The 21,130-nt window shown below is 44.1% G+C and overlaps 1 protein-coding gene across 1 annotated transcript in view; it reads left to right on the top strand.

The window, feature by feature from the left end:
• Positions 1–21,130, top strand: part of Nav2 (neuron navigator 2) — a 387,125-nt gene that overhangs the window by 355,031 nt on the left and 10,964 nt on the right. The window contains exons 29-38 of the mRNA XM_013019543.1: positions 54–226; positions 7,341–7,494; positions 9,173–9,335; positions 10,063–10,163; positions 12,641–12,736; positions 13,767–13,935; positions 17,463–17,698; positions 19,997–20,151; positions 20,322–20,393; positions 20,780–20,886. Of these exons, the coding sequence (XP_012874997.1) occupies positions 54–226; positions 7,341–7,494; positions 9,173–9,335; positions 10,063–10,163; positions 12,641–12,736; positions 13,767–13,935; positions 17,463–17,698; positions 19,997–20,151; positions 20,322–20,393; positions 20,780–20,886 (1,426 nt within the window). The remainder of the gene's footprint in view (positions 1–53; positions 227–7,340; positions 7,495–9,172; positions 9,336–10,062; positions 10,164–12,640; positions 12,737–13,766; positions 13,936–17,462; positions 17,699–19,996; positions 20,152–20,321; positions 20,394–20,779; positions 20,887–21,130) is intronic.

Here is a 21,130-nt window from a genome sequence, read left to right on the forward strand (position 1 = left end):
GGCCTGAGCTTTGGCTGCATCCCCCCAAAAGGCTAACAATCTTTTGTATTCAGTTGCGCAGCTCCTTCAAGCAAGCTTTTGGAAAGAAGAAGTCCCCCAAGTCTGCATCCTCTCATTCAGACATCGAGGAGATGACAGATTCTTCTTTGCCTTCCTCTCCAAAGTTGCCACACAATGGGTCCATGAGCTCCACCCCTCTGTTGAGGAATTCTCACTCCAATTCATTGTGAGTTTGTCTCTTGGGGTACCCTGTCAGATGTTGTCAAGCAGAAGTGACTTATGAGTCCTATTAGGAGACATTTGCTTACCTGGTCCTATATGTTTTCCTTATATATAGATGTATGTATGTACTTATCTATGTTTTGGTAGACTGGAGTTTGAACTTAGGCCTTTGCAATTGTTAGGCAGGTACTCTATAACTTGATTCACACCTCCAATCCCTCTTATTTTTTAGGATAATGTCTCATGCTTTTTTGCCTAGGCTACTGGGAGCGCAGTCCTCATAGTGGAGATCACAGGCATGCATAACCATGCCCACTTGTTTACTGAGCTGAGGTCTCAACTAATGTCTTGCCTAGGATGGCCTTGGATCACAGTCCTTGCTTTTCCTTTTTTTTTTTTTTTTTTTATCGATTTAACAGGATATTGAGTGTTCTCCCAGGGTTTTTAGAACTGAGAAGGTTGATGGGGCTGGGAAGGTGGCTCAGTGGTAGAGCGCTTGCCTTGCATGCCAGAGGCCCTGGGTTCGATTCCTCAGCACCACATAAGCAAAACAAAAAAGCCGGAAGTGGCGCTATGGCTCAAGTGGTAGAGCGCTAGCCTTGAGCTGAAGAGCTGAGGGACAGTGCCCAGGCCCAGAGTTCAGGCTCCACGACCGGACCCAAAAAAAAAAAAAGAACTGAGAAGGTTGAAAAAATGGAAACAGCGTTTGGTTAGGGTGGTATCAATACCATAATTAGTAGCAAGTTATTTAACTCCTCCTTATTCCGCTTCTTTGTATGTCAGATTGGGATATGGGCTGTTGTCTAAGCACTGCATAAAATAAATGGATAAAGACACGAGAACCTTTTTGCTACAAGGGCAGATGGTATTAAGAGGGTTGGCAGTTTTTGCTGAAATTCTGATTCACTTGGATGTTGGGATTTAAAATATAATTTTCTTCTTTGATGAAGATTTGGTGTTTACTATTTCTCTGAGATTAGAAATCAGAAATTTGGGATTAAAAATAGATAGATTCAGTGAATTTCTTGTTGCTAAAGGACTTGGTATTTGGTGAAATGATTCATCATGAGCTCCTCCTCTAGGAACTTCAGTAGCAGCTCTTAGGGACATGACTGGCTTTGTTCAGGTTGTCTAGAGCTGTTCTCCTAGCTGCAGTTACACAGAGAAAAAGAGCCATCTGTTCTTGCCCAGCCCTCTTTTCCATGACTCTCCCTATGCACTCATGCTTCAGTCTTCTATCCCAGCATAGGAAGACCATTCTCTCCAATCTAAGAAAACAGGGTCCAGATTTGGAGCAAGAGCCAAGAGCAGAAATGGCTTGGGTGGGTACGGACATTGGTATTAGCTCAGAAAGTTGCACAGCTACCTTCTTATAGCTAAGTACAGCTAAGTTCTATCGTAAGACCATGTTTGCCACATCTAGAATTATCCATGATGATTGTGAACAGTCTAAAGGCAAGTTATCAGGGTGCTGAGACAGTACCTGAGAGAAGAAAAGAGCTGTGGCTGGAATCAGATCATCATTGAGATAGGATTAAAAAACAGAGGAGATTCATTATATAAATCTCAGTAATTACATTTACTTCACTGGATTTTTTTTTTTGGGGTCCGGTCGTGGGGCCTGAACTCTGGGTCTGGGCGCTGTCCCTCAGCTCTTCAGCTCAAGGCTAGTGCTCTACCACTTGAGCCACAGCGCCACTTCCCGCTTTTTTCTTTTTGCTTATGTGATGCTGAGGAATTGAACCCAGGGCCTCTGGCATGCAAGGCAAGCGCTCTACCACTGAGCTACCTTCCCAGCCCCCTCACTGGATTCTTGAGAGAGGCAAAATAGATGCCTCTATCTTCCTGCTTCATCCTCCATTCTCAAGAGGCTAGTCTGTGGAACTGACCCTCGGTACGCTTAGGCCTAGTCAACCTGCTGAGGGTAGCAACCTGCACAAGAGCCTCAATTGCTGCCCAAGTGCTTGCCACATTGCCTCGAAGATTGGCCTACCCAAAGGCCAGGTCTTTATGGCACACCAATTGCAAAGTAGAAGTATATGTGTATGGGGGGCAGTAATGAGGTTTGAACTCAGAGTCTTACATTTGTTAGGCTGGTGCTTTACTTCTGGGCTATACTTCCTGCATGGCTTTTTGCTGGATGTTTTGGAGATGGTGTTTAGTAAACTTTTTTGCCCAGCTGGCAAAACCACAGTCTTCTAGATCTCAGCTGCTTGAGTAGCTAGGATTATGGGCATGAGCCATCAGTGCCCAACCATTTTAAGTGATCTATGTGTTAGTGACATACGGCTTCATTATACCTAGAGGATCAGCTCCACTTCTACTGGTGCGCCCTGGTGAAAGGGAAGCCACTTCTTTGTGGGTGAAATCAGATTGAGCTAAGATAAAATGAATACTTAAAAGCATGAGTCCTACTTGATGTATAGCATGCCCAAGAATGAAAGACAGGGTATCTCACACAGGCCATCATCCATCCCAAAGCATCCTAGTTCAATCATTTCCTGACCAGAAGGAAAAAGGAACCCACTGTCTGCTCTTGATTTGAACTTTTTGTAGAACAGGCTGTATGAGCTGAATATGTTCAAGGTATTCTGCAAAGACTAAGGCTAAGATTAGCCAGATTCTCATCCTGTGGAGACTAGGGATCCTGGGGACATGGCATGAGACCATTCATTCCACCCCTAGGTGCTAGGTGCCAATCTGGCTCTATTATGGCAGTGTCAAGACGATAAAATTATTTCTCTGGCTGCCTTGTCTATTGTGAGTTAGAGAATCCTGTTAATCTATTAAAGCCAGGCATCTTAAGGGTTAATGCTGTGGATGAAAATGGTACTAGGATGCAGCAACTTTAGATGGGATGGTCAGGAAAGACCCTCTGATGAGGTGACATTTTAGCTGAAATCTTTGTAACAGAAGGAACCGCTGTTTAGTTCTGGTTAGAAACACTAGCTTCAGTAAACCCCTAAATAAAAGCTCAGTGGCTTTTATTTAACACTGTTTATTTCTAGCTCCTTCCAAACCCAGTGCAGATATACCTAGTCAGCAGGCTTCCTGCCATGACCTAGTCCTCTACCCAATGTGGGTCTAGCCAGAGTCAGGAGAGGGTGTGGAAGATCCTGCAGGCCTAGAAAGAACATACATGTCCTCTTCCTACTGTTCAGTGACCAGGTCCTAGGGCCATACTATCTACATGGGAAGATGTACAAAAGGAAATGGGCTTTAGTGAACCCATATCAGCCTTCCCATGAGCAGGACAGCTGTTCCAAGAAATAAACAGCTTAAGGAAGCCAATGTGGAAACAAGCTGGCTGAGTCTGAGAAGGGAGGGCTGGTTGCCACAGGATAGTCAGGGGGCAGAGTAGAAGAAAAAGGGGCCACAGAGGAAGGCCTGGCCTGTAACAGGGAGAACTTCGAAATCAGAGAAGTCATTTCTGACTTCATGTATAATAGATGTGAGGGAGCATTAGGCAGAAAGGCGAGAGAACTTTAATTAGTGTCCTAAGGAGATGCATGAGGCAAGAGTAGCAGGAGAGAGGCGGCTAGCCTTTCCCTTATAATGTGAGCCTCCACTGGCCGCTGGCTATGCCATGAACCTTCCTTCACATGCCCTGCTTTAAGGATTTTGCTCTTGCTATGTCCCCTGCCTGAAAAAACCATCCCTCTGGTTAATCTTTTCTTCAGGTCTCTGCTCATGTGACCTTATTATCAAGTCCTGTACATCTTGCATCAAGTTGCCCTACCACCACCTGTCATCCCCCGTTCCTCTATTTTTCACCATTCAACCTACTACCAGCTGACATGTATATTTTCTCAGTTTTTGTTCTCTGCCCTTTACTCTATCCCAGATCTACAATGTTGAACCCATGAAAATGGGTTCCCTGATGGTTCAGCAAGCCTTTGGATCTTTGGTACAAAGAAGGAATGACCGATAGTAGTTGTGACTCTTCAATGATTTAAGGTCTGGAAGAAAAGTAGTTCACAGTTCATGGTGATAGATCTGATGTAGAAGATGAGGGAAAGAGAGGAACAACCTTTGGATCTTCCTCGACTTGCGTCTTGAATGGGACAGGTGGGACAGGGAGTGGGAGCTTTGCCTTGGCCACATTAAGTGAGATTCCTGGCCGGCCTAGAGTTCTAGAACATAGAGATTTGGGCGACAGGAGGTTAGCGGTGGCAATGAAAGCTGGGAAATAAGAATTCTTTGAGTAACTGAACGGAGATAAAGAGGAGCAGGACTGAACTCTGACATGCTGAAATTTGAAATTAAGGAAGAGAATGTAGAGCAGTCGATGAGGTGGGGGAAAACCTAGGGAGACCAAGAGAAGAAACTGCTTGGCACTGTTCGCAATAGCTAGGATATGGAAACAACCTAGATGCCCCACCACAGATGAATGGATTCAAAAATTGTGTCTATACACAATGGAATATTATGCAGCCATTAGAAATGACAAAATAATGGCATTTGCAGGGAAATGGATGGAGCTAGAAGGAATCATGTTGAGCGAAGTAAGCCAAGAACGAAGAGACAAACGGTACATGGTCTCCCTGATAAGTGGATGCTAAATTCAAAATGTTAGGTGATATGACAAAACTAACAGGACTTAAGAAACAAAGAACTCCCACTCATCTGGTTGAACCACTACTAAATATCCCCATGCTGCTGATCACATATATGGTATATAACATGTGAGCACCGTTATATATTACAGACTGTGATAGACAATTTGCTCCAGGAAAGTTAGAATGAACTTGTGACTTCAAATGAGCATCATTATTCCACAATACTGTGAATTTCCAGAAATTATGTAATCACTTAATCACAATCAAAAAAAAAAAAAAGAACCTGGGGAAGGGAGGGAGGGGGGGGATGGTAGGGGGAAAACAATGGGGGGGGTAACAATGTTCAAGAGGAAGTGTACTCATTACCTCACTCATGTAACTGTAACCCTCTGTATAGTATGTTTACAATAAAAAAAAAAAAAAGAAACTGCTTGGAGGAACAGACACTGTTCTACGTGATACTGGGCGGTCATGTCAGGCTAGAAGAGGGTGGTGGTGATGCACTCAGCTATAGAAAACCATCAGCAAGAATGCTCTTTCCCAACCACTTTTCCCATAGGAATGGGGCAGGGCAGGCTCTTGGCTCACCAATCCTTTTCTTACATTCCACAACCTCCATGGACACTGGAGATGTTTGTTTTTGCTCTCGTTTTCCAAAGGGTGGGCTGACATTAAATGCTTATTTCCAACCTTGAAAGGTTTATAAGAATGTGCAAATCTAGATGTGAGAGGGAGTTCAAAGAAGAAACCAGAGGCAGAGGAGTTGGGCTTAGAGAATTCTCCATCCTGTGGGCGAAAGGAATGACAGCTGGGGGAAGACAACATTTCCCACACTTGATGCATTTAAAATTAGGCATGCAACCAGCCCGCCTCCCAACAAGACAGGAGTATGTTAGAATAACTATCTAGGGATTGAAAAACCATACATCAGGTTACTTCAGTAAGCACTCCATGCAGTATGTTGGGAACAATACAGGAGTATAACATATAAACTGCAGGTACAGTGCCTCCTAGTTACAATTTAGGAGCAAACTTAACAAGTTTTATTCCAACTCTCTCAACACATTAAGTAGTATGCCCTTGGGCATTTTTATCTCTATGCCTCAGCCTTCTCATTAAAAAAAAATACAATTATAGTATCTCTTTATGGAATTAGTAGTGTAATACTGATCGACAGATTTCAAATGCCCATGTGTTCAGTAAACAGTGAGAGTACCTGCTGTGAGTGGCTAGATCGATGTGATCAGACCCTAGAAATGATGCAAAGCTTAACCCTGGACCTTGAGGAGCTAGCAGACAAGCAAAGGGTATTCTGTTAGGTACAGTAAATTTTCAGATACATAGCAATAAGTCTACAAGGGGAAGGAACCAATGGAAAAGGAAAGTTCTAACTTGGACTGCCGGGATAGGGACTAAAACTTAGGGCTGGTACAAAGGAACTTTTTACCGACAGCATCTTTGTTAGGCAACCCCTTCTTATAAGGCCTCACCATTGTGTTTCTTGAGAGCTAGCTGATTTTGTAGGAGACTTGTACCCCAACACTAAAGTTTCTTATTTATTACTTTCCTATCCTTTTGTCTTAGCTATTTTTCTCTTGCTATAAATACTAAAAATTGGGTACCATATATGTTTATATATATACATATATGTATGTATGCACATATATATATATATTATGTACACATACACACATGTACATACATAAACAGAAGCTTATTTAGCTGTTACATAGTGCCAGCATCTGCTCAGCATCTGGTGAGAGACTCCTTACTGGGTCATAGTGTGATAAAGGGTAGAGGATACCACGTAGCAGGCTAGGGTAAGCCTGCTTATTCAAATCTCAATTCCTTTTCTAATAAAGTCATGAATTCTATCACTGGGCCTCACTGCCATGACCTCATTTAATACTAATTACCTTTTCAAGGCTCCTCCTCCAAATAGCATTACATGTAGCTTTGAAGCCTAAATTTCAATGTAAGTTTACAAGCAGGTAGATACTCAGATTATGGCACCTCTGTAGAGCCCCCTGATTGGCCAAGCTGTACAAAGCAACCTATTGCTCCTTTCTCCTCCACTATTGAGATTTTTGTGGAAAGGCCTGCTAGACCTATTCTGGTCGTCAGAGCTCTGTGAAGAAATATTTCAGACAAGTCATAAAAATCAGTAACTTAGCCAGGTACTGGTAGCGTATGTCTATAATCCTAGCTACTCAGGAGGCTAAGATCTGAAGATCTTGTTTTGAAGCCATCCTGGGTAGGAAGTCCAGAAGACTCTTACAACCATTTAACCACCAGACAACTGGAAGTGGCACCATGGCTCAGTTGTTAGAGTGCTAACCTTGAGCAAAAGAGCTCAGGGACAGAGTCTGGGCCCTAAGTTCAAGCCCCATGACTAACCAAAAAAAAAAAAAAACATCAATAACTTTGAGGTGAGAAGCCTTAGGTGACTGGTTATGCATGGTTACTGCTGAACACACCCGACTATTGAACTGGATGGTAAGAGTCTAAAAAGAGATGAACTCAGAACTGCTTTTATCCCATAACATCCCCTTTCTCTAGAATTTCGGACTGCATAGATAGTGAAGCTGAGACAGTCATGCAGCTGCGAAATGAGCTCAGAGACAAGGAGATGAAGCTGACAGACATCCGCCTGGAAGCTCTCAGCTCTGCTCATCAGCTTGACCAGCTCCGGGAGGCCATGAACAGGATGCAGGTGAGCGATCAGGAGGTAGATGAAGCTACAGGGAGGTGTTCTCTAGCAGCGTGGGCATCTCCAGGCTGACCACCCTCCATTTTTCTCTTTATATTTCCAATCACTTTCACATATTGCGTAGAGCAGCCTCTGGGAAAGCATAAGTGTAATCATACCTCCCTACTCCCTCCTCCTGCTTCTACCTGTTCCCTTCTCCTGCCCTTCAAGCCTTTTTTTCTCCAAGGCCCTTTTCACTTCTGGTCCCCACATCAGTCCTGATTCCAATTTTTATTCTCAACTGGTAGGCCAAATGGACCATTGATGGGTCCTTTAGTGAGCCCTCTTGAGTTTCTGTTCTATGTTATTCCCTCCCCTGGGAATAACTTTCTTCTCATCCCACCTGACCCTTCTACCTCTGCAAAGCCTTTCCAAGTCCTGCAGCTAGAAGACTCAGTGTTCTCCTCTAGATGTTGCTCAGATGTGTTGTTATAGGTGTCCCCCAATGGGCCACAGTCTGAAAACATGTGAGTTTTTTTAGCTGTTTTGTTTATTGTTTTTTTTATCCCTTTCTCTGGACATAGCATCACTTTATGTTCCTCATAAATTGGTGCTAAGTTGGACCTCACAGGAGACCAACCTTTCCCAAAGCACACTCTTTAAAACAAAGCCTTGCAGTAACAAAATCTATCAAACCAGAATTTTGCAAGCCTCTTTGATTATAATATGTTTCTTGACTGAATACTTCAGCAGCAAACCTTGGGAAAGCCAAGATGTTTATTGTCTTTGAGGTGTTTTGGGTTTTTTTTTGGTGGTACTAGGGAGTTGAACTCAGTCTCAAGCTTGCCAGGCAGGTGCTCTATTACTTGAGCTACAGAGCCGTTTTTGCTTTAGTTATTTTCCAAATAGTGTCTCATGTTTATGGCCAAGCCAGCCTGGATCAAGTCCTTCTATTTTCACTTCCCATGTAGCTAGAAGCACAGACACATACTACCATGTCAAGCTTTTTTGTTGATGTTGAGATAGAAGTCGTTCTAACGTTTTTTTTTTTCCTGGGCTGACCTTGAATCACAGTCCTCTCAATCTTCTTCTATTGTAATACAAGCCACTGTGCCCAACTTAATGCTTTCTTTCTTTGTCTTTCTTTTTTTCTTTTTGACAGTCATGGGACTTGACCTCAGGGCGTAGGCACTGTTCCTGACTGTCTTTTGCTCAAGAGTGTCTTTTAGCACTCTACCACTTGAGAGACAGCACCATTTTTGGCTTTTTCTGTTTATGTGGTACTGAGGAATCAAACCCAGGCTTCATGCATGCTAGGCAAGCATTCTACCACTAAACCACATTCCTAGCCCTTAATGCTTTCTTATAACAACTCTTATCATCAGCCCCTTGCTTTTTAAGGTCATCACCCAGCAAAGAGGTTTGCTGTTTATATTTCTTCCTAGTCATGTGCTTACCAACATGTCCAGCTCCTGAACACCTCTTTTAAAGGCCGCTTCTCTGGAAGTTACCTATGACACCATCAGACATGTCTTGGACATAAGCCAAAGCAGGACAGCCTGCTGAGTCTCCCTGAGTGTTACTTGTTAGGCTAGAATGGCCAGTTGGCTCTTGTAGGGAACTACCAGATCCTTTCTCCAGAGAAGTCTTGTGTTCCCATTACATCCACCTACTAAGTGGGATTCTGCCTTATTCTTTCCAGAGTGAAATAGAGAAGCTGAAAGCTGAAAATGACCGGCTGAAGTCAGAGTCTCAAGGCAGTGGCTGCAGCCGGGCTCCTTCCCAAGTGTCCATCTCTGCCTCCCCAAGGCAGTCCATGGGCCTCTCCCAGCACAGCCTGAACCTCACAGAGTCAACTAGCCTGGGTGAGTGGCTGCAGGGTTGGAGGCAGGCCTGAACCTGCTGCTGGCATTCTGTTCTCCAAGCAAGAGCCCCAGGATAAGCAGGTCACCAGATCAAATGGAGAGGCAACAGGCGTGTGTGCACTTAGAGTGTGTGTGTCTGGGTGTGCGTCTGCTACCAACATGAGCCCAGCCATTAGAGTGCTCTCATGCTTTGCTCCAGTGCCCCAAATTCTCCAAGCCATGAGCTTGGATTCCCTCTCCCACCACGCTGAGTTCTGTTTGATCCATTTTTAGAGGCTGACCCATAAGATGAATGCTGCGTACACTTCACAGTAGCAGGTTCCAGATGGACAATGGCTTGGCCTATGGCCTTCCTGCCTTCAGGATGGAGCCGGGCTGGCACATCATCTGCAAACATGACCTAGGTTTTCTTTTTAAGCATACTGAGGCTGATGCTTTTATTTTTTTATCCATGATGCTGCTCTTGCTCTTGTTTTGGTTGAGTCTCTCCCTGCACTTCATTTGGCAAGATACATCGTCAGCCTGCTGGCTCTTTGGTTGGCCCACCATTGGTTTCTGTGGTTGCATTCTCCATTCTACCCTTTCCCTTTTCCCTTCCCCCACCCACTTCCCTTGCAGCCCGACACCCTGCTTTGTGCCGCTGCTGTCACCACAGGCAGCCGGGGTGTCAGGAAGCCGGCTTTGCTGTCCCCATGTGCCTAAGGCTGTTGATGTTTTCCATTCGCAGACATGTTGCTGGATGACACTGGTGAATGCGCGGCTCGGAAGGAAGGAGGCAGGCATGTTAAGATAGTTGTCAGCTTTCAGGAGGAAATGAAGTGGAAGGAGGTTAGTTGGATCCCTTTCCCTGCTCTGCCTGTCCCTTCTCCAGGTAGAACTACCTAGTTTAGTGATTTAATCATAAACCTGATTCACCTAACTGCTAACACCTTTCTTAATACAATAGTCCCCTCTTATTCGTGGGGAGTCACATTCTATGATCCCCATGGGATGCCTTAAACCACCAAATCAACAAGCGTCATGTGTGTTTTTTCTATACATATACATCTATGGTAAAGTTAAATATACAAACTAGGTACTTTAAAAGATGGGCAACCGCTGGGCACTGGTGGCTCATGCCTACCAACCTGGGTAGGAAAGTCAGTTAAACTCTTATCTCCAATTAACCACCAGAATAACACCAGGAAGTGGTGCTATGGCTTAAGTGGTAGATCACTTGCCTTGAGCTGAAGAGCTCAGGTACAGCGCCCAGGCCTAGAGTTCAAGCCCCATAACAGACAAAAAAAAAAAAAAAATCAAAAGATTGCCAACAATAACTGCTAATAAAATTGAACTAATAACAAGATACTGGGTTGACTATGGGTAACTGGACCTTGGATAAGTGGAGACTACTGTGACCTTGATTCCCAGCAGTAAGCAAATGACACTTCCCTTTCTCTCATTTACAAGTCTAATAAAACATACTAAAACCAGCCCCATGTTGTACTTTCCTGTGATTAACACTAACATCTTCAAAAATAGCCTTTCTGAATTGAATGTATTCCCAAAGCACTTCCAAGGCAGCTAAGCACATCTAGTACCTCCTCCTGACAGTCAGTCCACTGACTGAACTCAGCTGGCCATGGTTTTCTCTCATCGGAGGCTACAGACAAAGGAGACACTGGGAAACAGGCGACCAAGTTATAGGAGCACTCAGGCAGCCAAGAGTAGAGCTGGAAGTGTCTTGCATCACCATGCTGGGGATCAGTTTTCTGATTGCAGTTTTCATTCTCTTCCAGAGTCTGTACTACAGCCAGAGACTCTATGAGGGTGGAGTTGGGGGTTTACCAGTGAAAGTTACATTTTACTCAATGATTAAATCCCAGTGATATTGTGAAGGATCTTGGCTCAAATGGGATAAGGCCTCAAGAGGCACCATTTCAAGTCTCCTTGAATTTTTAGTTTTCTTGTAGCATTTCTAGCCAGTATTCTGTTTCAATTTCAGACAGCTAGAGAACCCCAGTGCCTATTACCACAGAGTGTCTGCAGCCAGGCTTTTCTCTGCCAGGGTCCACTTTGTGGTCAGCTCATTTATCTCACTGAAATGGTAAGAAAGTCCACACTTTGATAGCCTCCAGGAGTTGAACCCCTTCTCAGGATCCAGCCAGCAGAGTCTTAGCTCATCAAGGGAGAAAATCATTTTTAAGTGCACTCTTCTAGTAAATACAGGCCATATTGTGAATGTGAATTATTCTAGTAACCATCAACATGAACAGATCAAGCTGATGGTTTTCCAAAGTTTGCAGGTCACTTTCACTGATTATTTCCAGTTTACATCAGTATCCAGGAGAAGCTGGCCGACCAGGGGTTGTAATCTACATTTTGCTGCTAAGAATCCTAGGAGCCAAGTGTCACTTACTTGAGGCCACCAGGCAAGGAGTGGGGTCGGCTCATCTCCCTGCAAAACTAGTGTACTATTTTCTCTGTTGATTTTGCTTAACTGCCACAAGCTTTCTGCCCTTCTCCCCAATCCCACCCCTCTCCTGTGTCCGTACAAGCATATGAAATATTTAAAAACCCAACAGAATGGAATGTTCTATGAGCTTTCTTTTTTAATTGATACGATCAGTTAGCCCCTGTGGTTATAGATGTAAAAGAAGTAGAAGAAAGGTCTGGGTTTTTTTTTTTTTGGCAATCTTCCTGGAGTTTTACTACTTTTCTGGATTCAGCATGTTTTATCTTTTAATAAGAAAAGGAATGAAAATATTTTTTGAAAAGAATGGAAACATTCTTGTCCTGAAGAAGTTCTAAGGTGTAACAAGGAGACAAATTTGATTTAAAAAAAAAAAAAGGCTGAAAGTAACTATACACAAGTACAGAATATATCACTGTATAAGTTGTACTCTGAACCTGTAGAGCAGTCTAAGCTCTGAGCCAGGTAGTTTAACCACTAAAGACTTCCTGGAAGAGGTGAGTTGTTAGGAAAGATTTGAAAAGGGAGAAATGGCATCTAGAAGGTAAGAGAAGATTCCAGGAACTTGTGATGCATGCTCTGTACAAAGTATGCACTTAGCAGACAGTGGATTCTGTAGAGAGGAGATTCTTGACTTCCTTAACCCATAGCAATTTCAGCAGTAGAGCAGGGAACGTTTTAAGGATATTGCATTCCAGCCAAGTGCTGCCTGGTATATAACCAATAGAACTTTCTTCCCTTCTCAAACCACTGGTGGAGTTCTAAGGAAAAATAAATCCTCTCCCGAACTGGGACAGAGTATCTACCTGTTTGTTTGTTTGTTTTTAACCTGCTTACATTTTCTTACCCTTAGGACTCCAGACCACACCTCTTTCTTATTGGCTGCATTGGAGTTAGTGGCAAGACGAAGTGGGATGTGCTCGATGGGGTGGTTAGACGGCTCTTCAAAGTAAGTGTCTCAAGAAGAAAGCTTTGGCAGTGGACTCAGGGAGGGAAAGGGAGGTTTATGTCCTGAATGTGGCCATTTCCCTGGCTTATTCTCTCCTCTACATCCTTATGTTATAGAGACTTGTCCCCTGGCCTACAAAGAAACAGAAGGCCCATCATAAATCCAGACTGGTGATTAGCTACACCCTTTCCGTCTGCTTTAGACAGTGACTAGCCAGCTAGTGGTGGTCTACACCTGTGATATCAGCACTCAAGAAGCTGGGGCAAAAGAATCACAAGTTCAAGGCTAGCCTGAACTATATAACGAGTTCTAGCCAACCTAGATTACATCCTGGTACCCTAACTCAAAACAAAATGAATGAAAAGGGGGGAAAAAAAGCTTCAGATTAGATATTCTTAGATTAGAAATACAACTATTCAGGTTTCCAGGGTCATAGTGAATGAAAAAGTTGAAACCACTCAAGGCCTATAATTGGGACTCACTTTTGTTGTCCTTATAGTGAAGGGACCTGTCACATCATCACTGACCTAAAGCCTTTTGCTCACCAACAAGGGGACATTTACCAAATTGAGTATATTTCCCTTTTTAAACCAATACAGTTTTTTCTTTTCTTTTTTCTTTTCCTCTAGAAGCCTTAGGTTTTGCTTTCTTTGTTACCACTATGGTCTTTGCTCTGAGTCAACAGTAGTGGCTGGTAAAGGATTTCCTGTAGGAATTCCCAGCACCATTCACAAATACCAGCTGAACCTAAGAAAAGCAACCTACCTTTTCTGTGCTTGTTTCATCTAGACTAAACGTTCACAATCTTCCTAGGGGTTTATTTTTTCCCCTCTTCCATCTCTTAACCAAATAAATCTGTATTTTAAGAGGCTTGGGATACTAAGTCTTTATATATATAGTCAGCTCCATAGCCTGATTTTAACCCAGACATCATCTGAGAAAGAAGAGACATAAATCATGCAGTGAAAATATGAGTCATGGGCAGATTTTAGCCACCTCTTCGATGGGGTCTTTATTTTATTTTCTCCAGGAATACATCATTCACGTGGACCCTGTGAGTCAGCTGGGGCTGAATTCCGACAGTGTTCTTGGCTACAGCATTGGGGAACTCAAACGCAGCAATGCTTCTGAGACCCCTGAGCTCCTTCCATGCGGCTACCTGGTGGGAGAGAATACTACTATCTCTGTGACAGTCCGAGGTAAAAAAGACCCTTGCAGAGATGGGGCTTTCGGGAATCTCACTGAGTTTTGTGTCTTGGCACAGATTTAGTTGGTGCATATATATGTGGGTGTGTTTTCCCCCATTCCTTCTACAATTACCTAAGCCAGTTGAGTAGGCTACAGCTTTCTCAATCACCACCTGAAACAAATTGTTTTAGTTTATTGCTAAAATTACATATCAAAAGGTCTTATTAGTCTTATGACTCTGAGATGATGGAATCTTAATAACCCCTTAATAACTCCATTGAAATGGCAATTTACCAATAGCAACCAATGTTTCCTGCTAGCCAACTTTGGATGAAGTCCCATTGTACAGATGGAGCAAGTCGGATATGCTGTAGGCTACACGGGTCGCTGTAAGCATCCTGATGCAACTGCTAAGCTCTTGCCCAGGCATGATGCAGCTCTAGATGCCAAAAACCTCATCACACAGTAATGTTAAGCCCCAGGCCACAGTGTGTTCCACAGAACTCTGGGCCTCAAGATTCTCTGTGGGTGTAAAGGAAGCTTCACAGCCAGAGAAGTCTGGGAACCTGCATTATTAATCCCATTTGGGTTTGAGACCCAGGGTCAGGAATGCACTGGTACTTTAATGACTCTGTTTCTGAATCCCAAGTTTAGTTCCAAATTTATGTGGCAGCCAATTCCATTTATCTCCATACCTTATGAAAAGAAAATTGAAGTTGGTGAATGCTGCCTCATGCCGTCCTTCTCACAGTCACATTTTTGACTTTAGTGAAAGGCACCAATCGACTGCAATTTTTATTCATGATTTTGGAGTTGTTTGATGCAAACTTTAATTCCTGGTAGGTTTTCTCAAAGCACCCAGAAGTCCCCACCAGCAAATCAGGATCTCAGTCTGCAGGTGACAGATGACACATTGCCACTTAGCATATCATCCTGATAGGTGATATGCTACAATTGTGAAAGGTATAGGCTCAGATACTGGGGGGATCTGGGAGTATGTGGTAGGCAGAGCCAGATACAATGTTTACCAGGACCAAGTCTATCTGTTTGGCTCATCACTGCTGTGTGTATTTTTTTTCTTTTTTGAGCTTTCTAAACATTGTTGCTGAAATGTCCACTGAAAACCTTGATTTATCCTCTTAGGAAACTAAAAGAATTCTTTCTGGAAATGTGACTGGAAATTTTGTAAGGCTGACTCAAGCCCATCTGAAGTTAAATGCTTATCACTGGGGTAGTCATGCTGAGTGGGATGAAGCTTTGACACTTCCTTGTCACATTTGGCACATCCCATTGGGTAGATGAAGAGTTAGGTAATTCTCCCTAAACCATCTGGAAAGAGAAAGAATTCTGCTACAAAGAGAAGCAGAAAGAGAAGCCATGGACATGGAACCAGTAATTGTTCCCCTGCCAAGACCCCTTTAAGGACAGCCATTTACATCCTGGGTTCAGATTCCACAAGTGATCTATCAAAAAGTGACTTATTGTTAAGACCAGACCCAACCTCCATAGAAACAATGAGAGGATAACACTGCCTCTGGAGGACCAGGCCATGCTCTATGAAGCCTGGGCTGTGGTTGTTATCAGAACATCAAGTTTCAGCATCTGGAAGGATAGGCTTAAGTTTAGTTTGTGGTGCCTGACTCTTCTATTTTTTTTTGAGTGCTTGAAACTTATGCTTTGAAAACACTAAGACCTATTCAAAGGTTTGAGCTGAAAGAGATCCATCAGCTTGGTGGTTTACCTCAGTGGTCCCAGGGGACACTATTATTAAATTTAGACTAAGGCACCAGTAGCTCATATCTGTAATACTAGCTACTCAGGAAGCTGTGAGATCTCAGGATCATGGTTTGAAGCCAGCCCAGTCAAGAAAGTCCATGAGGCTCTTATCCCCAATAAACTTTTCCAAAAAAAAAATGTTGAAAGTAGAGCTTTGTGGCTCATCTGGCAGAGTGCTGGGGATAGTACTCAGGTCCTGAGTTCAAGTCACCATCTTGCGTCCCTCTGCCCCCCCCCAAAGAAAGTTAGATTAAGGACTCTACATTATAGTTTGTATTGGGATTTAATCCAGTATAGGGTGTATGGCTCAAGTAGAAAGCTGGTAGGCTTGCCCTCAAGCATTTCAGGACCTTCATTGTGGTCATTCTAGGGTAGTCACTGCTTGGGGGGTTATTCTTAATTGGGGAAGATTAGAAATAAACATAAATGCATTAGAAGGCACCTGTTGGCAGTGATGAATTAGTGTAAAAGGAAGATACTGTTTTAATTTTTTTTAAATGTCCTTTAGGTTACTTTATTACTTATATATACTTATTTCCTTGAGGGGAACTTTTAAAGAGTTTCCTTAGAGCATGAATGGCTAGCCTTGGACAAATCTTCTTCTGGGAATGATAGCAAGAATATAACTCTTTAAGCTGGATGCCAGTGGCTCACGCCTGAAATCTTAGCTCTTCAGGAGGCTGAGATCTGAGGATTGTGGTTCAAAGCCAGCCTGGGCAGGAAAGGCTGTAAGACTCTTATCTCCAATAAACCACTCAGAAAACCGGAAGTGGCACTGTTGCTCAAGTGGTAGAGCACTAGCCTTGAGTTGAAGAGCTGAGGGACAGGGCCCAGGCCCAGAGTTCAAGCCCCATGACCAACACCCTCCCCCCCACTGCCCCGCCAAAAAAAAAGAACTCTTTAAAGCCAGATGTAACACACACACACACACACACACACGCACGCACATACACACACACACACACACGGCTTTATGGTCGAGTGTCTGCCTAACATGTGTGAGGCCCTGGGTTCAGTCCCTAGTACTACTAAAATAGACCAAAAAAAAAAAAAATCCAACCAACTAACCAACAACAACAGAACATCTCTTTTAAAGCCAGCAACTTCGATCAATGAAGTTTTCCTAGGTGGGAAAGTGAAAAGATAAGTTCTCACTTGATATTGTTGAAGAATAAAGGTCTCAGCCTGGGTCTGCCAGTCAGTAACTCACATTCCAAAATCACGTTCTAAAATCAAATGATTCCTCCTAGTGTTATTCTTTATTGAAAGATGCAAGTGTTATTGTTTTCATACCTTAATACTACATCCAAGTTTGGGTAGCATGGTATCTGATAGTCCAGCGAGAACAAGAAGGAAGAGGCAACCCAGGATTATGGCAGGCACAGACAGACAAGACTCAGGTATAGCTTGGGCAGAACCCACAAGCATATAAATCCAGATAGATAAGCAGATCTTAGATCCTCTGCAGAATACAGGACTAAGGGCCTAAATATTAAAGCCCAAGTATTTCAACCTAAATATTAAAGGTGAGTATAAAGCTGAGAAAGCTAGCCAAGACAGAGACCAGAAGCATGAGGTGCTGATGGACAGGAGGTGACTTCCAGAAGCAGTTGATATTTGACTGAAAGTCAGTATACCTTGGTGGGCAGGTGAGTAAGCTGCCAAGGAAAGTGATAATGTCAGGTCTGGAGGTTCCCAAGTATGCAAACACAGCTAGCTATCCTTCAGGTCTTCACATGCTCCTTGTCTTTCTCAAATGCAGGGCTTGCAGAAAACAGCCTGGACTCACTGGTATTTGAGTCTCTGATCCCCAAGCCCATCCTGCAGCGCTACGTCTCCCTGCTGATAGAGCACCGACGTATCATTCTCTCTGGCCCCAGTGGCACTGGGAAAACCTACCTGGCTAACCGTCTATCAGAATACGTAGTGCTTCGAGAGGGACGGGAGTTGACTGATGGAGTCATCGCCACCTTTAATGTGGACCATAAATCTAGCAAGGTGAGTTTGCTGCATGTTGGGCCCACTCAGAACAAGTGATCCCACCACTTTTTGATAGGAAACAGCATTTACCATATGGTCTTTTTCACAGACAGCAAGGGGGAAAGGGGCAGAATGGGACTGGCAGAAAGGAAGGCCTGGAATCAGATCCTCCTAGCCAGAAGTTCCATCATCCATTGGAGATTTCAATTCCGTTCAGTTATGATAAACAGTGCTAGGCTCCTGAAGACCATCCCAGATACACCCATCAATTTACCAGCATTTTAACACTATTATGTTAGTGGTTTTCCAAAATAAAATGTTTTGTGGAACAGTAACAAGGGAGCAAACTCTCAAAAAAACAACAGCTCATACTTAAAGCTGTTTGTTCCATGAGCAGCAAACTTGTCCTCACAACAATACTTCAAGCGAGTAATTGTCCCTATGACCATTTTGCAGAAGGGAAAACAAACTGGAGATTGATTTTCACATGCTTAGGACTTCTCAGATGGTACTAAGTGGTGTAAGTGAACGGTATTAAGCGGAGCTCAAGTTGAAGTCTCAGTCACTAGAGCTCTGTGGCAATCAAGGAGCTTGAGTGTGGCAGGATGTTTGGATGGGATCTGACCTAGCCCCCATTAGGAACGGTTGTGTTTTCTCAGACCTGTTCATTCATTCAGTGAGAACTGATAATCACTCATTCTAACTGGCCCTATGAGAACGCCCAGAGAATCAAAGGTAATGTGGAAATGGCTCTCCTATCTTAGGAGTCATCAGTGTGTTCGAAGAGGCAGATTCAAGCCTTGCTCTTGGGTCATCTCGTGGTAGTTTGTGTGGGGCCCAATAATCTACACCATTCACAAGTTCTCCCGTGTGATTTTGATATCAGAGCAGGACAAGACTGCAGAGGCTATCTGTGTAGGGCCTTCATATGAGTGAGGGACAGAAAGCCCCGGCAGGCACAGCTGAGGAGGTGCACCTGGGTTGGATTTGAATCCATCTGGGCAAGGCATCCTTGTACAGAACACAGCTCACCAGCTGAACACCGCAGGTTTCTTGAATACAAGAAGAGCGTACTGAGTCACAAGGAGCCAGGGGCCCTGTCCATGGCGAATAGAGCTAAAGGAAGTAGTGAGAAGTTGAGGTTTCCTGTGGCTACCAAACCCTATTTTGACTTAAAAGAGACATCTGGAGTGGATGTGTGCCTACAGGAGATAGAGGAACTGTCACCTTCTAAGGAGCAAGGCCAGGGTCTAAGACAGGCTGGGGTGAGAAAGACATACTGAGATGGGCACTTGAGTCTGAATCTAACCCATTGCCTGCTCTCAATATGGTCTCAGGTCAGTCATCTGACTTTGATGTGCAAGCAGCATTTCCATCTTTAAAATAGAGCTAATGACAATACCTCCCTCACAGGGTTACTGGGTTACAGAAGTCCATGTGTGTGAGTGCTCCAAGTAATACCAGCTACAGCTGGGAAAATGTTATCAGTCCTGTGTGCCCACGAGTCCTTTTGCTTCACTGCACCTTTGCTCTCCCAATTCCTTTCCTGACACACATTCCTTCCCCATGCTCACTGGGCTGTGTTCTAGTCCCAGCTGTGTCAATGCCCCACCCATTGTGAAAGCCTGCCCTTTCCACAAGACCTTCTAAGGACTACCCCCCCCCAGCCTCAGTGCATGTAGACCCATCACCCCCTGCACTCTTGTGGTTTCTGCTGTGGCACTCATCGCCTGTGTGTGAGGGGGGACTTCTGCTACATTGATGTGAGCCCTCCATAATGTTTTCATAGCTCCCAGGCAGGTGCTGTGGAGGTACAGAGGTGGAGAAGGCACCCAGGGTACCTTTCAGGGGCCTATTGGGGGTTTGCATAATAAATATCAAAAGAGCAATGAAGCCTATTGAAACGGTTTTAAGAAATGAGGAGGGTGGATGAGGGGAAAAGATGGAAGGGATAAGTATGATCAGGGCACATTGATTATGGAAAAGACACCAAAACCCCCTTGTACAATTAATATATGCAATACATCACCATTAAAAAATAAAAAGTGAATAAAGGTGACACTTTCCTCGAGAAGTAGTGAAATGGGAACTTAAAACGGCATCTTTGACGGTTATCCAGTAACTGCCAGGAGGAAGCATGCAGGCCCACCCATCATCCCCGGAGCACTAAGCCGATATCCTGTAGCTACAGGCAGGTGTGTTCACAGCGCAGCACTGTGAAGCGTCCTGATTGGGCAAATGGAGGGCTGAGCGAGTGCATCTTACTGGGGGTGTGCTCACAGCTTGCTCTTTCCTGACCTTTCCTATACACTACAGGAATTGCGCCAGTACCTGTCCAACCTTGCCGATCAGTGCAATAGCGAGAACAATGCTGTGGACATGCCCCTCATCATCATCCTTGACAACCTACATCATGTCAGTTCTCTTGGAGAGATCTTCAATGGGCTACTCAACTGCAAGTACCATAAATGGTAAGGGTGGGACCTAGGGGTATGGCACTGGCTGATGGGGAAGGTGTGTGGGGATGCTTGGCATGCAGGTGTCCCAGGTTGGCTGGGGAAGGGAAGCAACTAGCTGATCATCTGCATGGACCCACAGATACCACAGACTTCTTCCTCTTCTTGTATTCCCCCTCCCCCAGCCCTTACATCATCGGCACAATGAACCAGGCTACCTCTTCTACTCCCAACTTACAGCTTCATCATAACTTCAGGTAAGGCATTACTTCCTTTGTCTAAGTGAATGGGGGAATTGCAAAGAAAGAAAACAAGGGAAAAATGTCTTCAAAGAAAGAAAAAGTCTGTATTGAATATCTGTTACATGTTGGGTTAAGCACTTTTTTTTTCCAGCTTAACTCATTTAATTCTGTCTTCACCCTAAAGTAGTTACAAGCATCGTTCTCAGTTTATACATGGGAGAACAGAGAGTCAAAGAATCCTGTATGAGATCACAACAGCCTGTCAGTGACAGAGCCAAAACGTGAATCCTGGTCTCTGTGACTCTGGGTCCCTGTGGAGCAGTGTCAGGAAGGCAGCTCTGGAGAGGCCACAGGCACTTTACTACTCTGGCACATTACAATGGTGTGTCTCTCCATCCCAGATGTCCTACCTACGAGTCTCTGCACATAGCTGGCTGTGTAGGCCATCAAGATCCAGCTGCTGTTAATATCGGCAGCTTATCTTCCCTCCCATACAGTTCAACACTGGGTGAGGTTGTGTTGCTGCTTGCCATGGCATCTGTCAGAACCCAGAGTCCTGCCCTGAGCTGTACTTTGGCCTTTAGAGGAGGGAGAGAAATCAACTCCTGAATGGAAACCCTGGCTTTCTTTTCTTTTTCTTTTCTTTTTTTTTTTGCTGGTCGTGGGGCCTGAACTCTGGGCCTGGGCGCTGTCCCTCAGCTCTTCAGCTCAAGGCGAGCGCTCTACCACTTGAGCCACAGCGCCACTTCCAG

Source organism: Dipodomys ordii, unplaced genomic scaffold (genome assembly GCF_000151885.1).
Source record: "Dipodomys ordii isolate 6190 unplaced genomic scaffold, Dord_2.0 Scaffold46, whole genome shotgun sequence".
NCBI lineage: Eukaryota > Metazoa > Chordata > Mammalia > Rodentia > Heteromyidae > Dipodomys > Dipodomys ordii.